At 33.7% G+C, this 23020-nt stretch overlaps 4 protein-coding genes across 9 annotated transcripts; 3 read left to right on the forward strand and 1 right to left on the reverse strand.

Annotated features, from left to right (window-relative positions):
- Window positions 1-7585: 7585 nt before the first annotated feature.
- Window positions 7586-9046, reverse strand: LOC115442858. Of its 2 annotated transcripts, none has more exons than XM_030168048.1 (3): window positions 8767-9046; window positions 8273-8683; window positions 7586-8005 (listed from the first exon to the last, which is right to left on the reverse strand). In XM_030168048.1, the coding sequence occupies exons 1-3, from the start codon at window positions 8980-8982 to the stop codon at window positions 7862-7864; spliced, it is 771 nt and encodes a 256-aa protein (XP_030023908.1). In that variant the 5' UTR covers window positions 8983-9046; the 3' UTR covers window positions 7586-7861. The 2 variants fall into 2 exon arrangements, with proteins under 2 accessions (XP_030023908.1, XP_030023909.1); XM_030168049.2 differs by having other exon boundaries at window positions 7586-7996; window positions 8767-9045.
- Window positions 9047-12378: 3332 nt separating this feature from the next.
- On the forward strand, window positions 12379-13861 carry LOC115442855. The gene has a single exon (XM_030168046.2). It carries the CDS (start codon window positions 12994-12996, stop codon window positions 13822-13824), a length of 831 nt encoding a protein of 276 aa, XP_030023906.1. The 5' UTR covers window positions 12379-12993; the 3' UTR covers window positions 13825-13861.
- Window positions 13862-16203: 2342 nt separating this feature from the next.
- Window positions 16204-19557, forward strand: LOC115442827 (leucine-rich repeat-containing protein 15). Of its 5 annotated transcripts, none has more exons than XM_030167999.2 (2): window positions 16204-16521; window positions 17516-19557. In XM_030167999.2, the coding sequence occupies exon 2, from the start codon at window positions 17518-17520 to the stop codon at window positions 18760-18762; it is 1245 nt and encodes a 414-aa protein (XP_030023859.1). In that variant the 5' UTR covers window positions 16204-16521; window positions 17516-17517; the 3' UTR covers window positions 18763-19557. The 5 variants fall into 5 exon arrangements, with proteins under 5 accessions (XP_030023859.1, XP_030023860.1, XP_030023861.1 ...); XM_030168000.2 differs by having other exon boundaries at window positions 16208-16273; XM_030168001.2 differs by having other exon boundaries at window positions 16506-16624.
- Window positions 19558-19646: 89 nt separating this feature from the next.
- On the forward strand, window positions 19647-22018 carry LOC115442831 (insulin-like growth factor-binding protein complex acid labile subunit). The gene is made up of 2 exons (XM_030168005.2): window positions 19647-19866; window positions 20626-22018. The coding sequence occupies exon 2, from the start codon at window positions 20646-20648 to the stop codon at window positions 21867-21869; it is 1224 nt and encodes a 407-aa protein (XP_030023865.1). The 5' UTR covers window positions 19647-19866; window positions 20626-20645; the 3' UTR covers window positions 21870-22018.
- The last annotated feature ends 1002 nt before the right edge of the window (window positions 22019-23020 follow it).

Genomic DNA, 23020 nt, shown 5'->3' on the forward strand with positions numbered 1-23020 from the left:
ACTAGAATCTGAATTGCATTATACATTCATAAATAGCGATCGTTTAAGATCTTTCATGTTTGATAACCTATTTCATAACTACTTATACTAAAAAGCGGCGATAGCCTAGTTGGTTTTGGAACGGACTGCCGAGACGAATGTCCGCAGGTTCAAATCCTAAGGGCATACACCTCTGATTATTCTAAAAAATTATGTGTGTATTTTTTGTGAATTATCGCTTGCTTTAACGGTGAAGGAAAACATCGTGAGGAAACCTGCATACCTGAGAAATTCTCTATTAAGAATTTTCGAGCGTGTGTGAAGTATACTAATCCGTACTAGGCTAGCGTGGTGGACTAAGGCCTAATCCCTCTCAGTAGTATAGAAGGCCCGCGCCCAGCAGTGGGACAGTATATAATACTGGGCTGATATTATTATACTAATGAGAAGCATAGGTTTATGTAAACTGGCAATCCTCACAATTGGTTAGAAAATCAGAAAATGTGTTAAATAACATACTTAGTCTTGTGTTTTGAAATGCTTTACAATGTAGAGCACGCACTTTAAATCACTATGCGTCTACATCATGCTGTAAGGTCGAGTCAAATAATAAGTAGCTATTCTAATATTTTTCTCACGATTTTATCCCGTAGGAGTGTGCGATGCAATATGCTTAAAACAATATGATTTAAATCAATTATTAATTAATCTATTTAGGGTAATCTTATATTATGTATTCGCTCTATCGCTACTACTACTAGGGTCTCAAACATCAATCAATAACTATATCTCAAAATATTGATATATGAAACTAATGGATAAGTACTTATTTTTATTTTCCTAATAACGGTAACATTCAACTTGCATGATTCTATGTAGGTATGTTATAGGGGTATTGTATCAAAGTTCCACATTTCGATTCAAAGTGTCAAAGGATATGGTTGATATTATTTGAATTCTTTAATTCATGAAACAGAAATATTACTATTTGGATTATTATATAAACCTGAGAACACTAGGCGATGCAGTAAGTGTTTTAAGTGGATAACCTAGACGAAATTAGAATAAAGTTAAAATACCTATTGTATGTGAATGAACTTTTGTAATTTAAAATTACTATTAATTTAAATATATTCCGTCTCAGTACGAAAGTGTGAAGAAACGTCTTTTATAAATAACCATAGATTATAAAGAATTCCACGTCGAAGTCATTTTAAGTGTACAGTTGCGTTATATAAATTAGTGTTGCCAGTTTCGAGCTCGTTGCGTGCTTGTTTTAGGCTATAAATCATCGAAAGGACTTATTGTCATGCTATGACCGTCTCCTCATGCTCTCACTATTCCCTGCATACATACTAATATGGTTGGAACATTTTCCTCGTTGTTGTAACATGCACCCATTGTTTACTATGGTAACACTTGCTGTGACGTCACCCGGCACTACGCTTGGAATTTTATTTCGATTTTTATTTTGGGTGATAAGGATTTTGGGAAAAAAAATTGTCCATAACTTCTAGTATCTGTGATAGTGTCAGTGTTTGCTGATATAACTATGCCTTTAATGTAATGTTAATATGTTCACTATTCAGCGTTAAGAGTACTCAGTACCCGGAATGCCGTATAAATATATTTTTTTAAATGTTTTAATGAACTTTATGGTGACCGTAAGGAGGTATTTTAAACCAAATTTTACCAATAATCATAAATTCATAAGTCCAGCAACGTTTATAAATCATTGTAGACTCTAAAAGCTTAATAGCTATATTTTGACGTTGTACATTTGGTTCTTAATTTTAATAATATTTTAATTTTATCAATAAAGGACTAAAAACGGATACATTCTTGTCGCGCAAGTTACAGCTTTTTATGACATCCTGGAAGATGCTGCTTCTATAATTTATTGTAAAAAGGAATGTAACTAATAAATCTTAAGTCGAGAAACGTAACTAAACAACATTGTTACAAGAAATTACCAGTATTACGTAAAACCATTTCGCCAGGAAAGTGAAACGTGCGCTCGTTTGGCAAAAAGCGTGTGTGGCTGCGGCGCGACTCCATTATGCAATAAGGGTTGCGATCGCGCATGCGCATCGCGCGCGCATTACCATCCGGCATGTCCGGATTGTGAAATTTATTTTTTCACTTCCGTTCGACTATTGTTGGTTGGGGGTGTATGGGCACTCATTACCGTCGCTTTTAAGGCTTGTGATACATAAGTCATATCTATAATTTTTCGATGTTTGTTATACTTTTAATCTATAATACCAGGTAATCATGACGGGCATATTTTGATTTTGAGAAATTAAAAAAGGAATTGAGAATAATATTCCTAGACTTACGTAATCTTAATGTCGCTATAAAAACATCAAATCTTAGAAATATCAAATTCTTACTCCATATTGATTTAATGTGACATAATAGTATCATTTTGTTTTAGTTAGCCTATTAAAACGATACAAAATATAATTATAATTAAATTGCATTTTTTACAGTGCTTTATAAATGTAACTTTTATTTAGAAAAATCATTGTTTCAAAGAAAGTAAAGTTTTATAAAACGGCATTCTAAAATGGTGAAATTTTACCTCTACGTTTTTGTGTAGTTCGATATGATGATCGAAGGAATTCATATTTATGAAGGTCACCACATACTTCGACCATTTATATGTGTAAAATAACAAACGATTATAATATAAAAACGTACCAATAATTATTAATGAGTGGGTATTTACAGACTGCATTATCTCTTTTAAGACGTTAATATTAACTGCGAAATTGTTTAATTTCAAAGAAAATGAAATTGGTAGCAGAATGATAACCTAAATTATATTTACATTAAAATAATCATATTTTATACAAAAATAGTTACCAGGCTTAACACCAATGGAAAATATTTTTAAATTTGTGTAATGGCTTTATGATTTCTACCTATTTGTAATTGAATAAACTTTAGGTTATAAATTAGAAATTGCATTAAATAATACGCAAATCCCGACCCACGAGGTTTTTTATAACCACGCGACCTCTTCGACAGTAATCATTATATTTCAGTCAATGTACATAAAATCGTAATGTACTATTAATGTAAACCTTCCTCAAGAATTGCACAATCGTATAGTAAAATTCGTACAAAAATCCGTTCAGTAGATTTTGAGAAAATCGACCACATACAGACAGATAGTATTTGTGATTTTGTTTTATAATATGTATAGATATAATATATAAAATTTGGCGAAAAATTATTCACTTTCCTTGACATATACATAACATCAAGTGATTCATAGTTTTTACCTACTTTTGTGGCTGCAAATCATGTCAAAGTAAACTAATGATACCTGAACCTCAATACAAATGGGCATATTAACCTTTACTACTTGCGAGCAATATTTATTACCTTCAATGTCCTTTAGTGTGGTAATTTGGTGAATGAAGTAATGCACTGTTTGCTATTGAAAAGTAGATAGAAGTGTTTACTCAAAAATATTGTCATTATACTACTAAAGTCGTGTCATTCTTCTACTTCTAAGACTAAAGATACAGCTTCGCCATTTTTCTTCATAATTTGAGTTTACATTTAGATTATGATGCGTGCTTTAAGTGTTTTGTTATTATTTTATTTAATTAGGATAATAGAGGCGGTTTGAGTGTGAAAACTTCACATCCCGGTATCTTCGGTATGATGCAATAATTTATTGCTAGCATATTAATGTGGTTTAAATTCATGTTACCTAAACTCTAAAATAAGGATTACAGCAATGTAGAGTTTTGTAACTGAGACTGCTTTGTGGCTTTGTTACTGTATTCTGATATCAATAAAAATGACTGACCCATCATCACTGCCTTGCTTAATAAAACCTGGCGTAATGATAACTTCTCGGGTCAGTTCCATTCATCGAGGGATTGAAAAATATAGGTATTATGGTATTTTATATTGAAAAGGTAAAATGTATCATAAAGACAAGATCTATATCTCCGTTATATCCAAATAATTAAATATAACTCGGACATCTTCAAGTCACGAATGAATAGGTTTCTTCTAAGCAAGCGTGCTCCACCGTAGACCTAATCACTTACCATCAAGCGAGATAGTGGTCAAACGCAAGCTTGTATGTTATAAAAAATCCATTCAGTGCTTTACATTTACTTTCGATAAATACTGAACCTCGTAATCAACTTTTACATTAATAATATGAGACATTAAATACTTTTTTAGTATGGTTTTAGCATTACAATTTTTTTGATAATGTGATTACTAATCTTTTTCGTGTCAATCGTGTCTTGGCCGAAGAATGTAGGTAAGGCGTCCGAGTTATAAGCCATAAGGCTCGGTTATGGACAGGGTACCGTGGTAATGGCGCAGCACTGGGTCACCAGGGTAAGGAAGGCATGCCAACTGTCATTCGCATCCTGAGCGCCCGTGTGAATTACAATGAGTTGTGCCTGGCACAATGTCGCCAGTGTTTTTGTGCGATAAAACTATTCCCTATTAATATGTCCTATAATAACCCCATTATCAGGATGAGTAGATTATATAATGAACTCTATGTTAAACATGGTACCATTGACATAATGAACAGCAGGCCGGGCCTGTTTTAAGTAGTATTGGAAAAATAAGTAGTTTATAGGTAGTATAATATAATGGTTGTCTGGTAGAGATCGCCTCGAGCGATAAGACCGCCATTTGTACCACCAATGTATTCTTTTCCACTGTCTATATGCAAATTTGTCTTTTTTTTGTTTCTTTTTTTATATTTTTGATGTAAAATAAAGTTTTAAATAAATAAATAAATATAATTTAGTTTTCGTACAATTTTTGTTTATATAACTCACTTAAGTATAAGCAGATGTTTATATTGTTAATTGTTTTTTGTAGAGTCGTTTCCGTAGTATAATTTCAATTAGGGCATAGTTTTAAGGGAGACAATCTAGTCTTAATATAATTTAGTGCTTAAGTATTGTTTATAATGAATGTGTTCTGTGCTATTCCTTTTGTTTTGTTTTGTTATTAAGAAGGAACAACTTAGTGGGTGTAGTACGCAGAGGCGAAGTGTCCACACAACTTGTTTCCTACCGGCTTTCCTTTTAGTAGAGTTGATATAGAATTTAATTATCATTACAACGATTTGCAGACCGCATTTATCCATTTTAGTATCTATATTTTGTATGGGATTCCCTTCCAGAAAATTTTACCTTTCGCCACTAGTAGTACGGATGGCCTTACTTACATTTCAGGTTCGAAATCAGGAAACGTTTTATCCTGATACGGCGAAACTACGAAGCATCTAATTAATATAGTGTTATATTGTGTAATCATCATCATCAATCATCTAATTAATATAGTGTTCATCCGGCTGATATAATGATTCTTAATGAAATGTTTATTTCTATTGTGTTATTGGAAAATACCTTGGATAAATAAGCTTAATTGAGGATTTTTAAACAGTCAGTAGGGAGTAGTAGTATATTCAGTGTGTGGTTTGCTGTGCTTTATCGCATTTAATAGAACTATACTGCCTATTGCTACTTGCTAGAAATATTTTAAGAGGGAGAGTGGCATTGTAAAGAATATTATTTAAGATATGCATTTTGTGTTTATGGCACTAATAACTAGTTACTAAGATTTCAATATTTATTTAATAAATTAAACCATAGTAATACATTAAGTGGTAGTACACGAAAACTAAAAAACACATTACATATTAAGCCAAGCCGAACGTCAAAACTAATTGTATGTGAAATTTTATTTAAACTTGTTGTAGGTTTTAAATATTTTTCCTGTGCATATGAAAGCTTGTAATTAGCATATATTTAAGTTATAACTTATGTTTTAAAATTAGACGTAAGCTCCCTGAATAACTCGAAATAAAATTAAAATATGAAAACGCCAACACAACCTGGGAGGCATTGTCGTAAACAAAATGGAAATGAAAAGAGAGCTATACTGTTGAGGTTCTAATATTCATTGGGGTTTGCTGGAGATCCAAAATCCCATTCCGATTGAATTAATAGCCAGCCATTATTAATCGTCAACAAAGAAACTTAAATCATTTATATCTTTGGTATTTTAGGCGGTATTCCACGGTTTTTGTCTTATATATGGTATAGGTAGTTGTTTCAGCAACGTGTATAAGAAATAACGTGAAATTAGTTGCTATTTATCTGTCATGTAAATATTTTGTTGTATCTCGACACTTCAGCAACATGCAAACCTTCTGAGTGTTTCGATGGCGGATAAATGTTTCAACTTTGAAAAAAATGCTACATAATCGACATATCTTCTAGAGACCGATCCTAGACATTCGTCTGGACCAGACAAAGCCAAATCTGATAACGAACATTATTCAATGTACGAACTTTGAAAACTTTCGTCAAGTTGCAGGACCTAGAGGGACGACCCAGAAATTATCCATACACACAATAATATGCTGTAAGTAGATCATCTAAATGTCTTGTATCCAGAATTATCGAAAACCAACCAAATATTAGAATGTCATTTTTAGAAGAACTTGGAAAGTTATTAGTCTTGGAAGATAATTTTTGTCTTAAGTTACAAAAAATAAGTGCTAGTATGGGCGTAGCTAGTGAGGAGGGCAGGGCGGGTGTCACCCAAAAAAAACATTTTTGGCATAGAAAAATGCTTGCGTTTACAGGATCTTTTCGTAATGCAGGCCTTTTATTGAATGCTGTGAGCTTTTGTGGTCCCACGAGCTCCCATACTAGAGAAAATTGATAACTACACTAATGTATCTACTAGCATTATGTTGATTGCCCGTCAAACATTAACTAATTGCAATATATTCAGTATCATCGTAAATAAGAAAGTGTAGAAATGAATTCTTATTTAAATAATAAGTAATATTCTTATATAGGTACTAATTTTATTATTGAGCTCCATTAGTATGAAGCTCCCGGAAAACCAGAAGACTAGAATCTCTTTTCCCGTTTATAGAATTTCTCGTGATAAATTTTAAGAATTAACAAAAGAAATTAGTTGTCAGCCTTGTCTACTATAAAATGCCAATCTAAATGTCAAAGGCGTCGATGATAGTGTCACTGGAGTGCGTGAGTGTGATAATTGATCAGTATCCACACCAGTAGAAAGGCGAGCACTCGTCCAGAAACCTAATGCGGCGCATACCTTCCGCACTTCCTTGGAGAGAAAGTGTTTTCATTAAATATAAAGAACACACGCCATGCTGTCTACTTACCTACATAGTTTTATATTTTCTAATTATTAAATTATACTTATAGGTTTTAGGTCAGTTATTAGTTTATTGGTTCCCTGTGCGTGTTTGTGTATGTAATCATATTATAGTATTTAAGAATAATAAACGAATTAAATTTAATTTTGTTGTCTTCTTAAACTTTCGTTACTTCATTATTTTATTATTATGTATATTTATTTGATGTCACCTGTGTGTTCTATTTTTTTATTGCACATAATATTGTGTATTTTATGGATGTTTATAATATAAGTTGTATTTCATACACATTTTTTTGTTAACATTGACTTTAAGTAATGTGCGTATATTTCAAATAAAAGAATAAATTACTTTCAAGATTTATTATCAGAATTCTATGAGGGTTGTGTAATAAAAATAGAGACATTTATTCAATGATTTTATTAAAAATAAGAAATAAATAACATCAGTCACACATCACAATCACACAGTCGTCCATGCACATTTTATTTCAATAAATAAATTGTATTACATAGTATTTACACGAGAGACGGTTTTTCGAAGAAACCGTTTTATTTGGTCTGCTTTGTCTATGTCCGTTTGCAACTGGAGTTCGAATTTCAAATTTGAATTTCAATCAGCGGTTAGCCAAACGGTTTCGAGTAAAGGGTCGTTGGTTTGAGGTATTCGATATTAATATTCTTAGTGGTAAGCGTTGTAAGCCAACTCTTGGGCGAGTTCTTGGGGCTCGGCGTCTCTCCTACGGCGGGTGGCGGCGTAAGCGGCGTCCCAGGGTCCGTGGGCGGCGATCTGGGGGTGCGAGTTGTCGGCCGCAATCTGGGTAAACTACAATGTTAGATATATGGATAGTAAGGCTGTGATAGCTTGTTAGTTCACTGTTTCTCAAAGTTTAAACCGATGTAAAGTTAATACACGAATGTGCGCTGTAGGGTGCGTAAATTTAGAATTTAGTGCCAATTTAGTGCGTATACGTTTTGAAAAAGAATTTATGAGCCCAGTAGCGTAGATAGTGCATTAACGTTTTTTTTTCATCATTATTAACAAACACAATGTTTTGTATCAAGTGTCATCGTAGTGTTTCGCAAAACTTACCTTCTTGCAGAGCTGGAAGATAGCCAGGGCAACGGACACGACGAAAGAGAAGAAGGACAGCTGCAGCGCGTTCCAGGCCTTCAATCCGAGGACACCAATAGCCAAGGGGATGAGGGTCATGGCCTTGAGGAGTACGAATACCAGAATGGGCACGATGATCTTCTTGAGCTTAGCCTTGCGGGCCTCGCCGACGGCGCGGGCTCCCTCCTTGTTGAACTTGACGTTCAAGGTCAGCTCATCATTGTCAAGGTTTCTGGGGCTTACGGTGATCTTAGTGTCGGCGATGGGCAGCTGGAAGGTGACGTCGTGGGATTGGATGTAGCTCTCGATGGTGTCGAAGAAGTCGCCGTTGGAGCGGCCGGTCACGTCGTTGGCGGCGCCGTTTTTCGTAACTTCAACGGCTTCGGAGATCTGTGAAATAAGTTGTGTTTTAGAGGATATTTATCATAATAGGAAATACGAAAAAGCAGAACCTGGAAAGCCTTATTGCTTACCTGGAAAGAATCCTTCTTGAAGATGGTGTCCAATAAAGACATGACCTTGTACTTTATACAAGCGGTTGGGTCGGAACCTTCAGCGCAGCCAGACCTCATCTCCTCTACCATGCTGTCCATAGGAGTGCCTTTCCAGAAGGCATCCTTGGCGGGCTGCGCCACCGCGCTCCCGAACAGGGCGAGGGCAAATAAACACACAACTTTACTGGACACCATTTTGTTTTTCCGAACTCCAGTTGTTGACTGAACGATGGTTGGATAGTTTGTGATAGTTTCGACAAGGACTCCGCGGTTTTTATACAGCTATTTCAAATTCAGAACGTATTGTGCAGTTCCGGTACGCATTGTCACTCTTGGTACGCGGCAAGCAGGCACTTTCGACCTTCTGCTACGGGCAGGGTCCAAGTGTAAGGGAAAGCTATTTGATTCGAATCCTCTTTTGTGTATGGATGGAAAAAGAGCGTATGTTCTAACAATTTTGTTCGATGATTTGGCGTTTTAGAATGGTATGTCGGAAGCGCCTTTTCTGTTGTTTGTGACACCGTACCCTGATTTTTGCAGCTGTGATCCAGTTGTTTTGTCCTTTACAGACTGTAGGCAATTTTGTCCAGTGTGAGCAAGAGGCGAGATGCTGGTAGTAAGCAGGGTGTTTGATATGGAGGAGCAGACGCGCCGCACGCGCCTCTTCGCATACGTAATTGTGACTAAACTGATATCATTGAACTTGTTGTAGCGGAGATAACATTGATACATCGATCACAGCTGTGTATACAGTACCGAAATTTTATCTTTATTTCACTGTTGAAAGTTCAACAATTATTTCAGTAGATAAACAACTAGTGTTTTCCAAACCGTGTGTAACAGTGTACTGATACTGTTTCTATGCAGTCGTCGTATGGTGTATCAATAGTCAGCATCTATCAGAACATAAATTTATCAAATCTTTCAAAACGGTGTACAATACTGCTGGCAAACAGAAGTTTGTTAGCAGAAATAGGCATTTTGATTCCTGTTGAGATGGAATCTTATAGATACATATAATAATTAGAACGAAACAGAACATCGAACATTGCAATAAATGCATGTTATACAAGAGAATATAAATTTCAGCAATTCCCGTAATTAAACGAGTCAATCATAAGTTTAAATAACATTGAAGTTAGTAGGTATTATCGCTGTGTATTATGTAGAATGAGATGTAATATCTGATGTCTTGAGTTGAGATGATGCGCGCAGTACAAAACATTATACCATTTTAAAGTACATAGTTCTGTATACATTTACTTCTATCTCTGATGTTTCTTTTACCATTAATTTATTTAACGTATGAAGTTCTGCATAGATTTACTTCTATCTGTGATGTTTCTCTTCCCGTTATTAAATAATATGCCAGTTATTCAGTTGTATACACAAAGGTACAATATTAGTAACCTATCATTGATTCTTATAAGAACGTGGTCTATAAACAGCGTCAATGTCGTTAAAAGCAGTAAAATCGGTAAAAAATGGCCCGCCAACTTTCTTGGGCCGCTGCACTTTCCACTAGCTGCTAGCTTCACGAATATGAGTCAGGACATTTTTTTATATTTGCATTTATCAATATGTAATTAATGTTAATTTGTTTTCCTTATGATTTTTAATTTATTTTTCACTATGGATTTTAAAAGTCGGTAAAACCTAAGAACTCTCTTTTTGGTAGGTTGCTTAGCGATGCCTCTGGTACCGTTAAAGTCCATGAGTGACGGTAGCTGGTTATTATCAGGCGGTGGCAACAAAAATAACTTAATATATAATTATTGTCAAGGCAAGTTCATATGAAGATAGATGATGTCTGCTAACGCTTTTGAGCCTTTTTTAAAATAATATAATCTTTTATCTACATTCTACTTAGTAATGAATATTACAATATTGAAATATAAGAAATAGAAATAGGGTTACATGAGAAATTATTGTGAAGAAACTGTTTTCTCTACACACCAAGGCTTAAATTTTTAAAAGGTATATACCTATGTTATAGCGCAGCGTAGAGATTTTTTTACTATCAAACTATTATAGACATTGTCTCCTTATCGAAATAATATTCAAAATCAATTAACGCTACAATGTAATGCAATTTCCAACGGCTTGTCGGTGCCGTTGTAAACAAATCTGTAAAACAATATGATATCCAGTATCTATTTTATTAGGTTTCTCCACACGACCTTTAAGTCAGTACTAGTGCGTTACGTGCGAAGAGCTTCAAATTGATACAAAGCTTTATTCCTTAATAAAGGGTACTAGAATATGAATATAGTGAAATGAGGATAAGAGAAAAAAGATCGAAGGTTGGCGTCCCATCGGCTGATAAAAGTCCTCAATGACACAAATACTTTGTCGATGGTTAACGGGCATGCATTATGGTTGATCCGTCGCCACGCCGACACGTAGAATACAAATTCACTGACCATTTTGAGTATAGTTCCGCGAAGGGTGAAAGTGTTAACGTTGCAATTGGCTCCATTAATTATATATTAATGAGTTCCAAACATTATTCTGTTGCGAAGGAATTCGAAGCTTCGGTTGTAAAATTGTTGGCCAATATTAAGTGACGCGCTAGCGAAAATAGATGCGATGCGTGACGCATGTACGCAATATTTTATGAATATAATTAAAATGTTAAACGAAACATCCTGTATACATGTTAAATAGTTAATGGTAGGTATATTGGATGCAATGGTTCGACTGGGTAGGTGCCACCGCATTTTTTGCTGAAAACAGCATTGTTATATTCTGAGTTATAAAGACTATTATAGCCAGTATAATTATTTTCAACACCTTACTTTCTTTTGATTTCATTAATTTTTTTTACGGGCTTGGACAAGTCTGATAACACTAACCTGTCTTGGGACAGGTTAGTGTTATCAGACTTGTCGAGCTTCATTGTTCGATGTCATAAAACGCGTGGCTTCACCAATCCTGGCTTACAGGAGTTGCGGGGGGCGGGTTTTTGAGGGAGAATGTTTTATAATAAATAGACGCACAATTTAACAAATCCAATGTTAAATTTTGCATCTAAGGTCCGAGGGTGACGATAGCAGTATCTCACGGAGCTTTATATCTCAAACTTGGGCTAGTATATGAGAGAAGTCCTATCACTTAACATGACGTAAATAGCTTGCACTTTTAATAGTATAAAAATGTATGTACATTTATATTAGAAATAGTATCATGTAGGTATAGTTTTTAAAATTTGGGTAACCAAAATACTATGGCGCCATCATGGGGGTAAACTTAAAAACACAATATGCTTCTTGTCATGGTCTTTACGAAAAATCACAGTAATTTCTTTATTAAAATGAATGTTTAAATTAATACATTAATTAGTGCAAAAATACATTAAATCAATAAAACTACGCCAAGATATATGTATAAATCATAATATAATATTTCTTATTTACAGCAGATAGTTCCACTTGGCCATATCATAAAAAAATATTCATCATAAAATTTTTGCTAAATCGTGAACTAAATTCAATTTTATTCGTTTGATTAGATATAAAAGCGCTCCCGCACTGCAATAATGATAAACGAAGATAGGTATCAAAATCAATATACAACGTATGGCAAAATGCAAGTTAATCGGTGAAGTATTTATTATCATATTGACAAATACGCGACACAGTGGCTTAACATCATAATGTGTTTATTTTAAAAAATAAAACGCACGTGCGTAACAATCTTTCAGTGGAAAAGTGTAATATAAAGTGTTTTTAAGCAGTATGTAATTATTAATTTCATACCTACTACGAGTTTTAAGTGATTAACAGGTTAACTAATTTGGTACCTAATACTATAATATATGCAGACGGTATTTGCCGATAAAAAGAATGGTGACATCAGACTAGTTGCCGTAAAACTGGCTCGCATGTGCTCGTCTCTAAATAATTTAAACCTTAGTCTAACGAACAAATTACACAGTGCATACGATCCGGACTGCGTTCATACCACATTAAAAACTAATAATAAATTCATTGCCACGCCTAGGAAGCGCTGACAAACCAAAACTATGGAGCGAAACCCACACGTGGCACGCAGAGGCCGGCCATTCAATATTTGATATAACCGATCATTTAGTACCATCATCGACTGCACGAAGAGTGGACAGAATAAGTGTCAGTGGATAGAAAAATTCAGTTCAGTGACCTAGACAGTTTTCATCGCCCTATATGTCGGCAGCCTTAAAAGGAAATGTCTAAATTAACTGTTACAAACTTCAGCAAGAGAACCGGCAGTCCGTTTCAAAACAAATCAAAGGAAACTGAAGTGGCCATTGTACACGAAGAAGTGTTGCAAAAAACTCATTATGAAAAACAAAAAGAGAAACAGAGTGAACTTATACAGAAAGTGAACAAGAAAACTGCTGAATATCAATCAAACAAACCAAGTTCTGGAATTTTCACTGAAGTTGTGACCCACGGGGCCTTCACAACTAAATCTATTAATAGAGATAAACCAGTAAAAGTTGAAAATGCGACGACGTCCCATAAAAACAACGCAGCAAATGGGTCAAGCAGTAAATCACTAATGGGATTTCCTTCATCCGCTAATGATTTAGCGCTGGACGCTAAATCTGATTTAGAATCTGACCCAAATATATCTGCCGAAGTTAAGGAGAAGGTGATTCAGAAACTATTCGCGTTAGTGTCTATGGTACAACACAATTATGAATCAAAGGTAAGGGTTATGACAGATTTTGAAAAATTTAAAGACACGCACATGAAAAATGAACTAAGACGCGAAAAGGAACACTCAGAACAATTATATAAATTGAATATGAATTTTCAAAATGAGGTTGTGCAATCTATACAGAGGCTGAAAAGTGAATTGGACATATCGAGGAACGTATCAAAGAGTATAATAGACAGCAATGCTAGTTTGAGGGGTAGCTCTGTTGATTTCAATACATTTGAAGACGTAGCAGATGATTCGATAGACAATAGTGATAAATTAGACGACGTTTTTGATTCTCGAAATGAAACACCAGATAACAAAACTACAGGAAATACTAAAAGTGAATAGTTTAAGGCATATTTAAAATAAATTATTGTGATTTTGGTTCGAGTGTTTTATTTTATCATTAGTCTACACATAATAATGTGTATACTGCGTGGTTACAACCGATTTATAAATATTGCATCTTTAATTCGCGTAATTTTTTTTATCAGAACCTTAGATATTATTTTATCAATTGGTGTGGCGATATTAATAATTATTGAGCATTCTTGTTTATTGGTCAAGGCCGTGATATTAAAGAGTAAACATTGCTAGTGGGTGTAGTCTGTGGGTGGTAGACATTGAACAGATTCTTAGGATCTAATTACTCTGATACTTGTGAATGCAAACACTACTATTTTATTTATTTATGATATTCCTTATCCAAGCTTCATCTGGATATTCATTTTGTACTTTATCTTTATTTTTTGTCACACAATTGAAAGCAGTTAGGTATTGAATTAAATAATCTTTGCATTTTCATAATAAGTGATTAAGTAAGTATTTAATTATTAAATTATATAAACTAGAATTTATCGTCGTGTAAAACTAATATTAAAAGTAGGTCAGGAAAGAACTATCAAATCGTCTGTCAGACGTTCCAAGAGAAGAAAAACATACGACAACACACATTTACTACAAAACGAAAGTTAAAATTTTAAATAGATTTTAGAATTCAGACAATACAGTCTATCGAATAAATAAAATGTCCACGGAACGCATATAAATCAACAACTGATCAGACCATATAATGAGAAGCTTTTATAACTGGTAGAGCCATCTTACGTCAATAATAAGTCTGGTTTCAAAACGACCGGAATAATTATTTGTATTATATATAGAGACATCACCTGTTGTCGCTGAATATTATATCTGGACGACACTTCACTTAACATCAAGTGCAGCAGAGTCACTCTACCATGCCTGTAAAAAAACATAATATAACGATTCCACTTAGCCCGTCGTGAATATCTCACAGAGACTAAGGTAAGCAACGGCTTTGATCTCGCGCTACGTGTAGTCAGTTTACCAGATGACAGGCGAAAGATGCCCAAGAGCTCCCCTCATTCCAACATTTCTTTCCTTACTCAAAATATTTGGAACGTATACTTTATAATAATAATAATATCAGCCCTGTATTATATACTTGCCCACTGCTGAGCACGGGCTTCCTCTACTACTGAGAGGGATTAGGCCTTAGTCCATCACGCTGGCCTAGTGCGGATTAGTAGACTTCACACACGTTCGAAATTTCTATAGAGAACTTCTCAGATGTGCAGGTTTCCTCACGACGTTTTCCTTCACCGTTAAAGCGAACGATAAATTCACAAAGAATACACACATGATTTTTTAGAAAAGTCAGAGGTGTGTGCCCTCGGGATTTGAACCTGCGGACATTCGTCTCGGCAGTCCGTTCCACACCCAACTAGGCTATCGCCGCTTACTTACGTATACTTTAATGATCTGGTATTGTGATCCAAGGCGTCCATCATAATTTGTCGCTGGTGTCTCGTTGGCATACATTATATGATATACTATAAGAGGAGAAGGGTCCTTATAACCCGATTTCTGCCGGCTTCCCTTTCGTACTTTATATTAAATCGAATTATCATAACAATGATCAGCAGACCGCATTTATTAGTACGGTCTATGTTGTGTCGGGTTCACTCTTAAAAAGTTTCATGCTTTGCCACTGTATAATGGCATTGTTTATTAACAATTCAATAATCAAAGGAGGATTTATTAAAGCGTCAATCAGCTTTGCCAAGTGCCAACTTGTGCGCATTGGTCCCTTTTTAGTGGTCTATTAGTCATACGTTATTGTATTGTTTTCTTTTCTTTGTATTTATTAAGCCTTTGATGCGTAATTTGACAAAGCACGTCCCGTTACTCAATACTACATATCCAGTAGAATAGGTCGGCATAGTTAAAAGACGCAAAATCTTTAAGAGATTTCTATAATAAAAACACTTGAAAAAATTTGCTATATTGTATCATCTCAAATTTGCTTATAAATAAAGAAATATGTAGTTCCAAACATGATATAAAACTAGAATGTAAAACGGTAGATTAGAGACCATAATTGGTAATAAAAACACGTACAAAAAAGTATAGAAGGGATATTTAAAAATATTATTATGAGACTTGTGCTTCTCCGGCTTTATAGCTAGATGGATAGAGTGCCATAATACAATGTACTTTAACATAGATAATAAAAATAACAATAAATAACATACAACGAGATTTGCTAAGCTTGCAAATCAACTAAATATACGACGTTGAATCAAATCAAGTTTGGTCTATAATTGATTGATGGCGGAAACACATTTTCGTGTCGTATAGCGCGCTTCAAGACTGACACACGACGCGACGTTTGCGAAGACTTAGTGTGTAATTTACAATGATGCTAAAGGTAGTGATTACATTCTCCTTGAATGATACAGACTTCAATCCGACCTCACACTTCACCGCAGCGGTGTGTATTATCTAGTAGTCGCGTTATATAATCTGGAGTTTGAAAAACATAATTATTTACGTAGTGGCAAATATAGAAGATGGCCAAAACATCATTATTGACCTTATAATTACTGTTCAAAGGAAAGAAATAAAAATGGGGTTTATTAAATAAATAAGTGTAGTAACTATACAAGTGTGTTTACTTGCGTAGTAATAACTGATATAGAGTTACTTGTATATGTCAAAACGGACGAACTTCATGTCGAGGTAAGATTATTCATCTTGTTGTGGAGCACAGTTCCGGATTATACAAAATAAAAACATATTGCAAAAATAATTAGTGCACCAAGCAGATAATATTTTTTAACAAGTACGTATTCATTTTAGATATAGTAATGCCATTATTTATATTCATACAGATTATTTTATATTTATCTTTTTAGACCTTATAATAAAGATTGTTTTTTGTCTTTTTCTTCCATACGTCAAATGATTTGAAGATAAAAGAGACAAAATACTGAGTAGGTTGACAACTGATTTAAATTGTGTATTAGTGAAACTCATGGTATGACAATTTACTGCAAGCTGCCATTTTGATTACAGTATTGCTTCTGTATGTACTACTTTGAACTTATGATAATTTTATCATTCCAAAAAGTATATTTTAATTGGATTGTTTCTTGGGAATCACTTGTTTTTGTGTCAATGCTTATATCAGAGGTCACGCTTGCAGGAAAATTATCATTTAAAGATAATGAGAGACCTGGTATTGCATCTGTGTATATTTATAAAATTTTTGGTGGAATGTTACCGAACTTATTAGTAAAAAAGACACGAAATGCTTTCAGCTGTTTATAAAAATGCATTTGAATGTTAATATTTTCCAACGAATTCTATATTTATGCTGCTCGACAAATTTCATGTAACACCTGTTTTGCAATATCCATAAATTGTTTTTGTTATTATGGCGGGAATTTTATGTATTTTTTGGATAAGAGAGGACCAGTTATTAAGACCCTCCTCAGAGCAAACAGCCTTGAGCATTTGTTATACTTTTTAGGAGCCTAAGTTACGACGGGAAAGTGCAAAGATTTTCAAATAATTTCTTTAAAAAAATGTAAGCTACCAATATTTGACCAAAGATAAATATTATGTTTTTAAGCGGAAAATAACAATTCAGTATTCCCAATTTCGCTAGTAAAGCTTATTTGCTAAAGCTATTTGCTAGTACCTAATTATTTTTTATATTTTTTTATTACAGATATGGCATCAAAATTTTTGATATGGAAAATCTTGAATGTAATACTTGTTTTACCAGTATTCGTTTGTGGAAAACCGGCATGCAGAACTCGTTTCCGAACAGAGGTCATATGTGTCGCGGGAACAGATGATTACGTACTACAAAAAGGATTAGTATCAGACAATAACCAAACCGCCGCAATCACACTTAAGGGTTGTCGGATTACAGGCGTAGACTCTGACGCCTTTAAAAATGTCTACAGTGTGCAAGAAATCGATTTGTCACAAAATAAAATCAGTGCTCTAAAAACAGAAGTTTTTAATGGAATGTCAAGACTTTCGTTATTGCGTTTATCAAAGAATTTATTGACGTCTCTACCTCGAGGACTTTTTGACAACTTACCGAGGTTGCAGAGGTTGGATTTAAGTAATAATAAAATTAGTTCTTTAGAATCGGGCATATTTAATAATTTGCCAGAATTAATACGTCTCGAATTGATTGGAAATGCTTTGTTAGGTAAAGATTTAGATCCATCACTTTTCGACAGGAATCCCAAGATGCAGTTTTTACGTCTCTCAGGAAACAATATGTCACATGCACCAGATCAGCTTTTCAATGCTTTCCGAGAACTGAGAATCTTGGATTTAAACAATTGTTCTTTGACAGAAATACCAAAATTTGTGAAAACTCCTAATATGAAAACACTGGAACGGTTGTCATTGCAAATAAATAAAATAAGGAGATTAGATGATCCATCATTATTTGAAAAGTTTGAAAAACTGTCATCGTTAGATTTAATTAGCAATGAGATTGAATATTTACATGAAGACGTTTTTAAACCACTGGAGAATCTCAAGGTCATAGATTTATCATTCAATAAGATTGAGCACATACAGGAAAAGTTGTTTCAAAATATGCCCAGTGTACAGAGTATAGACTTATCAAATAATTTAATAGAGGTTGTTCCAGTGAATGCCTTTCGGGGAACTCGTTTGAAGAAATTAAATTTGAATACAAACCAAATATCATACTTAGGAAACAACTTCTTGTTAGAACTAAGAAATTCTGCAACAAAACTGTCAGAGTTTAATTTTGGTGACAATCCATTTCAATGCGCATGTTTACTGGATATTTTGAACGAAGTCAAATCCTTCGGCGTCGCGTATAATTACGACAAGTACAATGGGGAACATGAAGTGTGCGTTATGACCAGTCAGTTTACATGTATGAGATTTAAGGCTGAATTAGATTCTATTGATATGCGATAAATGTTGAAGCCATAGAATCTTATATTTCTATGAACAATGGTACGTTTGGTCCACATTTGGACAAGGGTTTTAAGCTTGGTACCTAGTAAATGATCTTAAAATCCTTTTTTAAGAGTACACGTTTTTAATAATCTTAAGATTAAGATATAGTTCCTGCCTGTTATATTTCCACTGAAGGTGCTTTACTAGTTATTATAGGTACGATACACGTATTGAAATTTCACTAGTAGAGGGAAGCATCTTATTAGAGTTAGCAAATATACCTCAAGTAACATTTATCTCCGATATGGCGTAGGTGCAATAATTTTTTTTCACTTATGTTGTAGGAATGCTACGGCGAATTTTTTCTACTGGTTGCTTGAGTATCATGAATCCTATTTATGAGATAACATAAAGTACAAAATAACATTCATTACTCTATTACTGTTTAAATTCTGTATCGAATGAAGTTACTATAAAAATATTTTAATGCGGTTTAACATAGTTTTAAAAAGGTATAATATGTGTTTCTTGCCAGTGGATTTTGCTAACCTTAATGTTTTGTGTATTTTCTCTTAATTGTTCGTGTGAATTTTCCATCTTTTAGACAGTGTATATAAATAATATAGATTGTTTAGTAAGTAGCAGGTTAATTGTTTAAAACTCATGTTCACTTTACGACGTCTAAAGTATAATTAAGAAAATATTTGAGTGTCTGAGAAAGCAATGTATAACTGGCCGAGTAGAATAATTGTAGACAATTTGAAGCTGTTTTTATAACAAATAAATTTACGATTGTTTGTATTTCACTACGTGTAATTAAGTTTGTTAATTTATATTATAACCTAATTTAAGTTCCTATCTCCTTAAATTCCATTTATCTCATATAACCTGGGAGTCAGTACCTAACTTTAAATCAAATGGGAAAATACGCAATGCGTGATCGCGTTCGCGCAGTAATTATATTCTTCATTCAAGAAACACTCATCGACCAAGACACACATTTTGAGATTGGTTCTGCACTCTCCGGGTCTGCATTTTAGTATTGTGGTTCTTAACTGAAGTTAAGAAACACTGCAGTGCAGAGTAGCTTCTCGAGCAGGACTACTTGTACTTTGTGACAAGGTAAATATTATTGATTAATGTGTGATCGGAAAAGTTTTTAGTTATTTTTAGTTTAATGTATTCACTTGTTTTAAAATGTTGGTCAAAATAGACTCTTGTTATGTATACATTTCAAGATTAATTTGCATAATTTTTTTTTACAAATTACTAGTAGCTTCGCTTATTGCTTTATCTTGAAAATCCGCTCTGTGTATCCATAACATTGGTAGTGCCAGAAACTTAAATACTAGTAGATATATAATCAGTTGTTGGTGACCTAACTTTATTATAATAATACAATGATATTTAATTACGTACGATTTTATAATCTCACGAGGTGTTGCTCCCGGCTTGCAATGCGAGGAAAGCGGTTGCCGCTACTAAAGTCTCTAAAATATTGTAGCGGTTAATAGCGTCATCTGTATGACGCCAACGCTAATTTGTCAAAGAATTTGATTAAAAAAATTGGATTATTTCTCATGGGAGTAAATTACCGCGATAAAAATTAGCCTATGAGCTAATCTGGGACATGGTTTATGCATGTGCCAAATTTCATCTAAATAAAATAGCGTCTATTCCTAACAAACACGCAAATATCTAAAAATGGTTGCAAACTTTCTCAATTATAACATTAGTTAAATTAGGTTATTAACTTTGTTCAGACTACTTTTTATATTTTGATCTAATAATTATAATACCTATATGAATATTTTAGGATGACGTATTTCGATTCCTGTTATATATATCCCTGTTATTAATATTACAGTTTGTCTATTTCAGATAAAACGCCGGAAAAAACAATGTTACGGGAAATCGTGAGCGCAGTATTCATTTTAACGATATCTGTTTGGGGAAGTCCAACATGCAGAACTCGTTCCGTTACGGAGGTCGTGTGTGTCGCTGGAACCCGAGATTATGTATTACAGAGGGGTCTAGTGTCAGGCAATAATGATACCGTCGCAATAACACTTAAGGATTGTCGGATTACAGATGTAGACATTGAAGTTTTCAAAAATGTATACAATTTAAAAGAAATTGATTTGTCCCGAAATAAAATTAGTTCCCTTAAAGTGGGTGTTTTCGACGGAATCCCAAAACTATCTTCTTTAAGATTATCAAAAAATTTGTTATCAACGCTTCCTTTAGGACTTTTTGACAATTTACCTAAGTTGCAACGATTAGATTTGGGGGGAAATAAAATTAAGTTTTTACAATTAGGGATATTTAATTATTTGCCCCAGTTAGTACGTCTCGATTTGGCAAAAAACGAATTCTTAGGAAAAGAATTAGACCCCTGTCTTTTCAACAGAAACCCAAACATTAAGTATTTATATTTTTCGGGAAACAATATGTCTGAAGCACCAGATCAGCTCTTAAACGGTTTTCAAAACTTGAAATTTTTGGGCTTAAATAAATGTCACTTGACAGAAATACCAAAATTTGTGACGGGGTCCAACCTAATCACTCTAAAAAAATTATTTTTGCAAACAAATCAAATAAGATTAGATGATCCTAAGACTTTTATAAATATGGAAAATTTGGTAGAGTTAGATTTGTTTCATAATGTAATTGAAAATTTAAATGAAACTGTTTTCAAACCGTTGACTAAGCTCAAAATCATCGATCTGTCATTTAACAAGATCAAGCAGCTTCCGCAAAATATGTTTCAGAACATGTTACGTATTAGGAAAATATTTTTGTCGCATAATTTAATAAAAAAAGTTTCAGTGAATGCTTTTCAAAGTCCTAGTTTGGAGTTATTAGATTTGAGCAGAAATGGAATTTCATACTTAGAGAAGAATTTTGTTTCGAAATTATATGCCTTTAATAAGACCTTGTCGTCATTTCATTTTAGGGGTAATCCCTTTCAATGCGCATGTTTCGTTGAAATCTTGAATGACGTGAAGAAGCTCGGTATCGAACATGACATAAATGAAGACATAGAAGATATAAAGTGTTCTATGACGAATGAGTTTACTTGTTTGAGACCTGACGAAGAACTACGTGATGTGGACAATCACTAGGATAAGTTTTGGTCTACATTTGGACGTGCGTATTACATACATCATTTCCAAGAAATAATATTACCGAAACCAACATTAAATATTAAATCATTTTATAAAATTAGTTTGTAATTCTTCTTAATTATCACAATATAAAATACTTTATTATATTATGGACTTTTATTTTAATTAAAATAATATTAATATTCGGCGGGGTAACATTACAAAATGGTGAACTGTGGAGTGTAGTGCCAAGCAGTTGTACACTTATTGTAGTTGTAGATTTACGTAAAAGGTGATAGGGTCAGTCCGACAGGGTTACATTACTGGGATAAAAAGTAGCCTATATATTCATACAAATCTTAGTGTATCCGTTTGCCAAATTTTATTCAAATTAATTCAGCAGTTACTGCGTTTACTTTTAATAAACATCGAAACATTTTCACAAATTTTCGCTTTTTTTATATTCTATTTTATATTCTGGTAATTTGCTTCCATGGAAAATATTGGATCTTTAGTCTGCCTTTTAGGTAGATGGCGCTAGTGTTGTACAGGTGGTGGTAAAGCACTATTTTTTTTTAAACCCGGAAATATGGACGATGTAATTCTGTAATACTAATAAAAATAATTTAACAAAAAATTTAACATCCTTCAAAAACCACTCAAAACCAAAGAATAATTTCACATAACAGGTATATATTGGATACCAATTTTGGAGTCGGTGCCTAATTAAAATTGCTAGTTAGCTATATTTGTTGCATAATCCATCTATGAGCTAAATTTCTTTCAAATTAATTAAAAGGAATAGATTTGCTTGAACTACTAAAAAACATACACAGTCAAAGATGTAATAGCAAGCACATGTATGGTGTTTCATCTTTTTATTTCCTCTTTTTTCGAGGCAGGGAGTGTAATACATTCACAATTGACCAGCTATTTGTAACAGGGGAAGAATTTGGGTAGTGTACAGTTCACAAATTTAAATATATCCTTAATAGCTTCCATTTGCTGTGCTGCGGTGGTGTGTTCATCTCCGGTGACGATCTGACTTGCTGACTTTTACGCTGGCAGTACATTGTTTTCGTATATTCGTAAATGTATTTATCTAGCTTAACTAGCAATTATAATTAGGCACCGACTCCAAAATTGGTATCCAATATATACCTGTAATG

The sequence above is a fragment of the Manduca sexta genome, chromosome 18 (genome assembly GCF_014839805.1).
Source record: "Manduca sexta isolate Smith_Timp_Sample1 chromosome 18, JHU_Msex_v1.0, whole genome shotgun sequence".
In the NCBI taxonomy this organism is placed as follows: domain Eukaryota; kingdom Metazoa; phylum Arthropoda; class Insecta; order Lepidoptera; family Sphingidae; genus Manduca; species Manduca sexta.

Coding starts and splice junctions, on each gene's coding strand:
- LOC115442858 (XM_030168048.1), bottom strand. CDS start 8,982: ATGGTGTCCAGTAAAGTTGTGTGTTTATTTGCCCTCGCCCTGTTCGGG. Junction 8,684..8,766: donor TCAAGAAGGATTCTTTCCAG/GTAAGCAATAAG, acceptor CTTATTTCACAG/ATCTCCGAAGCCGTTGAAGT. Junction 8,006..8,272: donor TCTTCCAGCTCTGCAAGAAG/GTAAGTTTTGCG, acceptor CTAACATTGTAG/TTTACCCAGATTGCGGCCGA.
- LOC115442855 (XM_030168046.2), top strand. CDS start 12,994: ATGTCTAAATTAACTGTTACAAACTTCAGCAAGAGAACCGGCAGTCCG.
- LOC115442827 (XM_030167998.2), top strand. CDS start 16,870: ATGTACTACTTTGAACTTATGATAATTTTATCATTCCAAAAAGTATAT. Junction 17,021..17,515: donor TAAAGATAATGAGAGACCTG/GTATTGCATCTG, acceptor TTTTTATTACAG/ATATGGCATCAAAATTTTTG.
- LOC115442831 (XM_030168005.2), top strand. CDS start 20,646: ATGTTACGGGAAATCGTGAGCGCAGTATTCATTTTAACGATATCTGTT.